Source organism: Prionailurus viverrinus, chromosome B2, assembly GCF_022837055.1.
Source record: "Prionailurus viverrinus isolate Anna chromosome B2, UM_Priviv_1.0, whole genome shotgun sequence".
In the NCBI taxonomy this organism is placed as follows: domain Eukaryota; kingdom Metazoa; phylum Chordata; class Mammalia; order Carnivora; family Felidae; genus Prionailurus; species Prionailurus viverrinus.
In genome coordinates, this window is record NC_062565.1 from 9,521,797 (window position 1) to 9,530,440 (window position 8,644).

Genomic DNA, 8,644 nt, shown 5'->3' on the forward strand with positions numbered 1-8,644 from the left:
GTGAATAATTTCTTTCTGTCTACATTATTTACCTTCTGTGTATGTGTGTGTGTGTGTGGCGGGGGGGGGGGGAGGGGGGTAGGTCTAGTTTCCCTGGACATCCTACTGCTGTCTTGTTTAGGATTATTGCTTCTTATTCTAGCAGACGCCAAAGAACAGACAAGCTTTCCCCTAGCATTCAAACTAGATTTTCTTTCCGTTCATATCACCATTTTTAAGCCACATTTTTCATCACAGGGTAAGAAACACTGTGAATAATTGAGGTGATCCATCAAGAGACCCATTCTTGATAATGAAAAATTGCATAACTCCATAGAAGTCAATTAAAAACCACAAACTTCAGACCCCTTTACTCAGAGAAGATTTATTTTTATAGGAGGCATTTAATACAATAGATTATGGGAAGGGGGTCAAAATTTTTTAAAGTTCTGAAAATTCAGTTAAAGCTTGACAATAAACGTAAGATTTATACAGTTTCGAAGTATAGAAGTCCTTAGAGTGAAAAGGGTTCCCCCCCCCCCACTTCCTTTTTGAGGTATCAGAGATGTTCAGGACTTTATGGCCGGATCAGAAATGACATCCCACTGTGGGATACTTTTTCATTCTTTTCAAAATTTTAAATGCTTCTTACGCTTTGCTAGTCCCTATACAATGAAAAGTAGATGAACTAAGAAGGCAGGATATTTTCATTTGTAAAGCCAAATATCTGAATACTTAGGACTAGACAAATGACTCAAAATGTTTTTGTTGTCTGGTTGGTTGGTTAGGTCACAGCCAATACAATAGCATGTAATATCTTATACATGTCCATGTAATTAAAACAAAATGACAGTGTCGTTAGAGACAGCCAAACTATGCAAGTGGCCGAGGTGAAAATGCCAAGTGTGTAAAATGTAACGTGCCTAACGCTTTTCTTCCCTTTCAGTGGTTTTTCATGCCCCAAACATAAACTAAGAAGCAACACCTATCCTCAAACACAAAAATACTTAACCATTTAAGGTTAGTAATCGCCCACTATAAATTTAAACTGTGCCTAACGGCTTAAGTAGGGTTCAGCAGTCAGGCCCGGCAGATGCTTAACTCCAACCAGCAGTGCTCATGCGACTTGCTTCCTCCTGGAATTAAATGGCTAAGGAAAAAGGACGGATTGTCCCCTTTATTTAATAACAAAGAACACAATCCTTCGAATTCTTCAGATTTGGAATTCCAGCAGTGTTTTTGTTTTCCTCTTGGTGTGCGACAAGAATGAATAATATCAAAAATAAAAATAAACCTCATCTAAACAAGCAGTCCTTTGACTTTATAAGGCTCAACACCAAATACATCAAATTCTAAAAATACCGAAGAGCAGTGAAATGTCAAAGCTGGGGGGTAACGTGCTGTGGACAGGACAGATTTTTAAGCCTTTCAATGTATCTGAATGTACTGGCATTAACTTTGTTCATTTATGCTGACGGTTGCCTCTTCAACTGACTACTAGGGACCATGATATTTCATATTCATATAAATATTTGACTTTGACCCCAGAAAAAGTCCCTTGGGTCTGTAATACTTTTATTCTTGTATAAGCTGAAACAAATCCTTTCTTTTTAAAAAATCAAACAGACCACATTACACACACCGTTGACTAACTATTTACAAAGCACCCAATTAAATCCTACTTAATTCTCTCTCACTCTAAAAATTCCATCTCACTGGTGTGCAAAGTACTGATCACGCTAAATGCACAATGTTCACAAACCCTGATAGCCCTACACAACCTAGAAAACACTTTGTTAAAGAGAAAAGAAAGTCTTAAAAAATAAGTAAAGGGTTTTGCAGAAACGAGACCAGAAATCACAGCACAAGACAGATAAACCTACTTTAATATTCACATGTAAAAGTTACACATCACAAGAGGTTGGACAGTAGTTTAGCAGTTAACTAACATAGCTATAGTGAAAATCATTTTTATAAAAAAATAATCTAGATGCGGTCATCAGAATTTTTTGGTCTACTTAAGTTAATGTTTGAAGATCGACTTTTATCCCTGCTTGAAGGATTTGCCATTATGCCTTGTTTTTTTTCTCCCACTGTTGCCTATTAATATTCTTTGGAGGAAGGAGAGCAGAAAATGTTCATTTCCAAGAGTCTGTCCTTTGGTAGCAAGCAGAGAACATTTTTCATTTCTAGGACTTAAATAATCTGTACAGACATGAAACGCAGTGACATTAAGCTTTAGTGTAAAATGAAGAATGATAAGCATTTTTCTTCACTTTCATAAAACAGTAGATTTCATAAACTCCTTAAGGATCCAAGCATTTCCCCATTCCCTATGCAAAACCATTCAGAATCCATTTTGACCTCGGTTGAAAAGCAAACACTTAACTCTTTACATATTACACTATCGAACCCTGTACTTAAAAACTGATAAAGTAGATTTCCAACAGGTATGTTTCAAATACAAAGGTTTCAATCTAGGTTAAAGAAAACACATTTGAATGGACTCAGAACAAGTTTATTTTGTGATTAAACATCTCATGCAGTCATGCTGGACCACTAACTATTACTTCCAAGTCCACACGACACTGGATCAAACAGAAACAAATTAAATGCTAGGCCAAACAGTAAAGACATTCAAGATATCAGGAGCTCTGCAATGGAGCTGAAAAATAATTTTCCAAAAGAAATAATCCCATAGATTTAAAAAAACACACACATAATATTTACAAAAAATATTTAATTAAAAATATCTTATAATTACAGTAGTCTATTAAAGCATATACTTTCTCACACTTATAGAACATCTCTATATATACATGGTATGAAATGTCACTCAGATATCTATACAATATGTAACATTCTTGCAGGGAAAAGAAAGTTCCCTGCCCCCCCATTATAATCATCTATTTTAAACAATAGATGTCAAAAAAAAAATATCTACAATGCTCTGTTATATTAGTAAAGCTTCAAAACAAAAATTGAGCTCCTTGGTCACAAAGTAGGCTTCTAAAGTTGATTTTCTCTTGATCTTCTAATTTATCAGTTCTGTCACACTTAAGCTTAGAAGTTTAACTGCACCTCCAAAAACACAGAAATGTACATTTCACAGCGGTTATAAATGAAGAGACAAAAGAGAGTACATATGTAGAATGTTTATGAACGTGCAAAAAAAAAAAAAAAAAAACCAAGAAAAAAAAAACGATGAAAGTTTTATCTTTCTTCCCCCCCGCTCTTGGAATGACAAATGTAACGTTTCTAGGATTTGCTGATTTTTTTTTTTTTTTTCTTTCCTTTCCTTTCCTTTCCTCGGGTGGCTTTTTCTCTAACTTCTGCTCTTTCCCCCTCCCTCTCTAGTGCTCCTGGCTCGGGCGCAGGCGGCCGCACACCTGTGGAAGAGGAATGAATAAGGGGGTGTGTGAACCTTCCCGCTGCAGACTAACGGGCGCCACCGACCAAACTCAAGACACGCTTGATCAACAACCCAAAACAAACCACCGGGTCAGACAACAGCCGCAGCCCGCGGCCGGCCAGGCGACCGGCAGGCAGCTGCTGCCCCCATCACCTCCCCCCCCCCCCGCCCCGCCCCGCCCCAGGAATCCCGGATCGGGGATCCGCTCGCAGGTCCGGCCCGCATCCCACTTTGTGGGTGTCAGACAGCGCGGGGGTGGGTGCACATCGGACAGTCTCCATGCTCACGAGGGTGCCCTCCCTCGGCGGGAAGGAGGGCAGTTGCCCTCCGGTCACCGGTGAGGCACGGGGGTGGAGGGGACGGGGGGGGGGGGGACAGGAGCTGATCCGTCTCCATTTAGAGTGAACCCCAATTACTAAAGCGAAGTACGCTTGCACGGAGAGGGGGTGTCCACCTCACTGGGAGTTCGCCCTCAGAAATGTTAGGGGCGAAGAACACTGCGGTGCCTGGCACCCGCAGCCCCCGGGGACGGGCGTCTCTGGGGACCGGCCCCCGGAGGAGGGACACGCGCGCTCACCTGGACAGCGCGGCTCAGCGGCACAGAATGCTGTCGCCCTGCTTGTTCACCGCGCCGGCCTGGAACAGCAACGGAACACCAAGGGAAAGGTTAGCCGGCGCAAACGTCGCCCTCGGCGCGGTCCCGGACTCGTTCTCGGAAGCCAGGCTGGCACCCACCCCCACCCCCACCCCAGCCAGCAGCCGCGGGGGGCTCCCCCACCCCACCCCACCCCACCCCGGGCGCAGGCTGGACTTGACAGCCCGGGAGGCGCACAGCCCCAGTCCCGCCCCGCGCGCGTCCACCCGGACCCGCGCTCGCCGCGCGGAGCCCGCGGCCGGCGGCCCTGGGCGCCCGGAGAAAGAGTGGGTGCGGGGGGGGGGGTGTTGCTGTCATTCCCCGCCGCCCCTGCCCCGAGGAAGGGGAGCGCCCGCCGCCGGCCACCCCGCCACCGCCCTCCCGCGGCCGCCGGCCTCTCACCGGGTCCGTGTTGAGCGCCGTGAGCGGGGTCCGCGGCGGCGCGGCCGGACAGGTCCCGGCTGGGTGGTGCGGTGGCGCGGGCGGCGGCGGCTGCCTCAGCAGAGCCGGGTGCGTCTCCAGCGCCAGCTGCAGGTCCAGGATGTAGTCGATAACGTGCTGCAGGATCTCCACTTTGCTGACTTTCTTGTTGGGCGGGATGGTGGGCACCAGCCTCCGCAGGCGGCTGTAGCAGTCGTTCATATCGCACTGCAGGCACAGCGCCGGCTCGTCGGCCGCCGCCTCCGCCGCCTTGCAGCGCGCTGCCGCGGCCGCGGCCGCCGCGGCCGCCGAGCCACCCAGGCTGTGGCCGTGCTCGGCCAGGCAGCGCAGGGCCAGCTCCCCTCCGCCGCAGCCCGACGGCGCCTTGCGGCCCGAGGGGCGCACGGGGCTCACCGCCTTCATCGCGCGCGCCCTGCGCCCTGCGCGAGCCCACCCGCTGGGGCGAGCGAGGGACGCAGGCAAGCTCCGGGCCCCCGCCCGCGGCCGGATCCGCTCCCCTTGCCTTCGCGCCCGGCGCGCTCGGTCCGCGCTCGGGGCACCGCGAGGCTCCCGGCGATCCCGCGCCCAAGAATTGACGGGAGGGTCGCTCCGGGAATCTCCGCTCAGTGGGCGACACACTCGGCCGGGACCAAAAGGCAAGAAAAATCGAGAGCACCGGAGAGAAAGCAGCCCACCGGCTTCCCCAGTCGCCCCCTTTGGAGCTCCGACTACAGCCCGGCCGCCTCCGCCGCCGCCGCCGCCGCGCTCCCCTGCCCGGAGGCGTCCCCACCGCCCCACCGACTCACTAGCGCGCCTCCTCTACGCTCTCGCCCCGCCGGCCGCGCAGCTGCATTTATAGAGCCGCGCGCCCCGGGGGCGGGGCCAGCGCGCTGGCGGGGTCGCCGCGCGAGCCGAGCGGAGCGGGGCTGGGCGCGCGGGCGGGTGCGCGGAGCGAGGCGGCGAGGGCGGAGGCTCCGGGCGGCGCTGGAGGGAGGGTAGGGGACGGTGGGGAGAGGGTGGGGGAGGGCGGGGAGCCGGGCAACCCGGGCGGACGGGTGGGCGGGGGGTCGGGAGTGGCCAACCAATCGGGCGGACGGTGCCACCTCAGGGAACGACGCTCGGGCCAATGGGAAGGGCACTCCATTCCGTCAACGCCGTGGGTCGGGGTTCTGAGAAAAGAGAGCTGAGTGGGAGTCGGGCCAGGCTGGTGTGCGCCCTAGGGAGGGGAAAAGAGAGGGAGAAGTTCCCGGGAAGAACTGCGGGAATGTGCGGCTGGAATTCACTCTCCCCCGGCCTGGGCTGCTGGGGAGGGGGCGCCGGGCCCTGCCAGCGGATCTCCTGCCACCCCTCGCAGCAGCGCGGCGACCGGGAACCCTCCGCCACCCAGCACTCCAACCCGGGGATTCCAGTGCCTTGAGAAGGACGCCGTTCGAGAAGGCACGATCGTTCTCCTCTGTATTTTCCCTCTCAGGCTCACTATTCGCCTTTTGACAATCGCCGAAACCATCATGATGGAATGGAGAGGAATGTGCAGCCTTTCCGTTTTCCTTTTTAAAAAGGTTAAAGCTTAGCAAGAAAAAGGAAAACCACACACACACACACACGCACGCACACACACACGCGCACACACACAAAGGGAAAGAGTGCCGAACGCAGATTTTTGGTGAAGGGACATGCAAAGAAAACAAAAAGCGTCCGAAGGTTTTTCTTTTACCCGTCTAGATGCACAAGTGGGCTCAAGAAATCCAAATGCCTGAGAGCATTAAATTAGGGCACGTAAATATTAAAAATGCATGGGCACGGAGTATTTAAAATTCCACCATGACATATAATATTAATCCGTTTTATGTAAAATTCATACCTGTAACTTAATGTAGGCCATTAACACACAGCCTCACGTGTTAGTCTAAGTACCCCGCTTTAAATAAGATGCTAAGAATGTCCAAAGTGTCCTCCTTTTGCAGCAAAGCGTTAAAATTCACACTTTCTAGTCCCTGGAGTCCTGCTTGGACCACACCCTGCAGAAAAGTCTGTTAATTAAGGACGTTTCTGTGATGTCTGATAGAAAAGCTGTCCTTTAAAGGTTTAAATAGAATTGCACAATGAACTTTGATAGGACCTGGTGTGTGTGCATCAAGGCAAAATTGAGCCCTTCGGTTAAGACATGAGCTCAAAGAGTCTCTGGTCGATGGGGTTATAAATTTTGAGTGTCTTCAGCTTGCACCCCCCCCCCCCCCCCCCCCCCGCCTTTAGACACGCTAGAAGATGGGTCAGCTCAAGAATTTTCGTTTGCGTGCATGATATAGATTGGTGCCTTCATTTTTACAGATCGTCAGGAGAAAGAGCTATGGACCTTACCTCTTCCTGTCCACCCTCTGCAAGGAAGCTTTCCCTCCCTCCCAGCACTGTAATACCTGCATCAGGCAGGTAGGTATTTTGTTTAGCCGCGTGGGTATTTTATAACTATTGCATGACTATTTCCCCAGAGCACATTCCTTTTTCCTGATGAAATGAGGAGTAAGTATTTAATGCTGGTTTCACAGGAAGATGCAACAGCCCTCCTCTCCCATGATCCTTATACATTACTGCCTCTAAGAATTGTGTCAAAATGAGGGACATTCTCATTCACTTATGTGCATACCTACCTAGATGGCCCACAGACAGACTTGCCAAGAGAAGAATTGTAAAACCCCAAAGAAGACTTTCTTCTAAATACAGGCATAGTTTTACATATTCTTAAAGTAAATAAACACAGAGAATATTGTCATTTTAGACAGGAAGGTGGGCAAAGAAGCACAGTGGGCGTTAGCTACTATGTGGGAGTTTGTGATATCAGCACAGATGATAATAGTAAGGGGATATTATGTATGAATGCTTTTGTTCCACTGATATTTTTTTCTTTGTTAGAGTTTTTTTTTTAATTTTTTAATGTTTATTTAAGAGAGAGAGAGAAGGAGGAAGAGAGAGAGAGAGAGAGAGAGGGAGAGATACAGCACTATCAGGGGAGGGGCAGAGAGAGAGGGAGACAGAATCCGAAGCAGGCTCCAGGCTCCGAGCTGTCAGCACAGAGCCTATTGCGGGGGTTCGAACTCACAAACTGTGAGACCACGACCTGAGCCGAAGTCGGATGCTCAACCGACTGAGCCACCCCGGAGCCTCCGTTTGTTAGAATTTACCAGCTGCTCGAAAATTTAAAACCTCAGATTTTTTTTTTTTCTGGCAAAGGTAAACTATGTTAATATACCCAGAGCACCCTCATTTCAAAACTTTACAGATCATAAGTTGATTAAAGCTTAAGTTTTTAATCTGTGACGCGAAGAAACAAGCATATCCATCTCTCCGGACTTTGCTAAATCTCAGGGAGCCATACCCTGGGTGTGACAAGTGCCAAACAAGTGCCAGAGTTTCAGGTTTTGTTGGAGTAGCTGTGTGTTACTGGCTTCATGTCAGAATAGCCGGGGTTACCTTGGAGGCTAAGTTCAAAGGAATGTACCCTGGCCACATGATCAAGAACACCCAGGAAAAATGGGATCCCCCGAATCCTGCCAGCAGAATAGGCATAAGCAGTTATTATGTTCCTCGTTTTTTTTTTTAATTTTTTTTCAACGTTTATTTATTTTTGGGACAGAGAGAGACAGAGCATGAACGGGGGAGGGGCAGAGAGAGAGAGGGAGACACAGAATCTGAAACAGGCTCCAGGTTCCGAGCCATCAGCCCAGAGCCCGACCCGGGGCTCGAACTCACGGACCGCGAGATCGTGACCTGGCTGAAGTCGGACGCTTAACCGACTGCGCCACCCAGGCACCCCATGTTCCTCGTTTTTGAAGGTTGGAAGATATTAAACAATTAAAGGCTGGGAAAGCATTCGCCAATGAAAAAAAAAAAAAAAAAGAATCCAATCCTGTGTTTTTTGGCCTACAAAACCTGACCGTCCTAGGAGCGAAGCAATGTATGTTTTTGATTCTTAGACACCATCACTGGCATGACGTCAAAGCTGAAGTCATAAAAGACTCCCGTCACTGGTAGTTCAAACCAGAGTTTACTCAGCAATTACGGGATTTGGGGAGAACTTTGCAAGCTGCATTATTTCTACCGTGTGGAGAAGGAAACTGTTTCCCACGACTCTTACATCAAAATGCTTCCCTTGCCCTTGCGAAAATAAGACGGGCCAGCCAAGAGCCCTTTGCCACGGAAGTGCT

General features: G+C 49.2%; 1 protein-coding gene across 1 annotated transcript; it reads right to left on the reverse strand.

Moving 5' to 3' along the window:
• Positions 1-1,848: 1,848 nt before the first annotated feature.
• ID4 (inhibitor of DNA binding 4) lies at positions 1,849-5,007 on the reverse strand. Its single transcript, XM_047860732.1, has 3 exons — positions 4,428-5,007; positions 3,969-4,027; positions 1,849-3,368 (listed from the first exon to the last, which is right to left on the reverse strand). The coding sequence occupies exons 1-2, from the start codon at positions 4,866-4,868 to the stop codon at positions 3,983-3,985; spliced, it is 486 nt and encodes a 161-aa protein (XP_047716688.1). The 5' UTR covers positions 4,869-5,007; the 3' UTR covers positions 1,849-3,368; positions 3,969-3,982.
• Between the last annotated feature and the right edge of the window lie 3,637 nt (positions 5,008-8,644).

Excerpts from the sequence above, each read along its gene's own strand:
- ID4 (XM_047860732.1), bottom strand. The coding sequence starts at position 4,868 with ATGAAGGCGGTGAGCCCCGTGCGCCCCTCGGGCCGCAAGGCGCCGTCG. Across the intron at positions 4,028-4,427 it reads CGGCGCTCAACACGGACCCG|GCCGGCGCGGTGAACAAGCA; the intron begins GTGAGAGGCCGG and ends TTGCTGTTCCAG.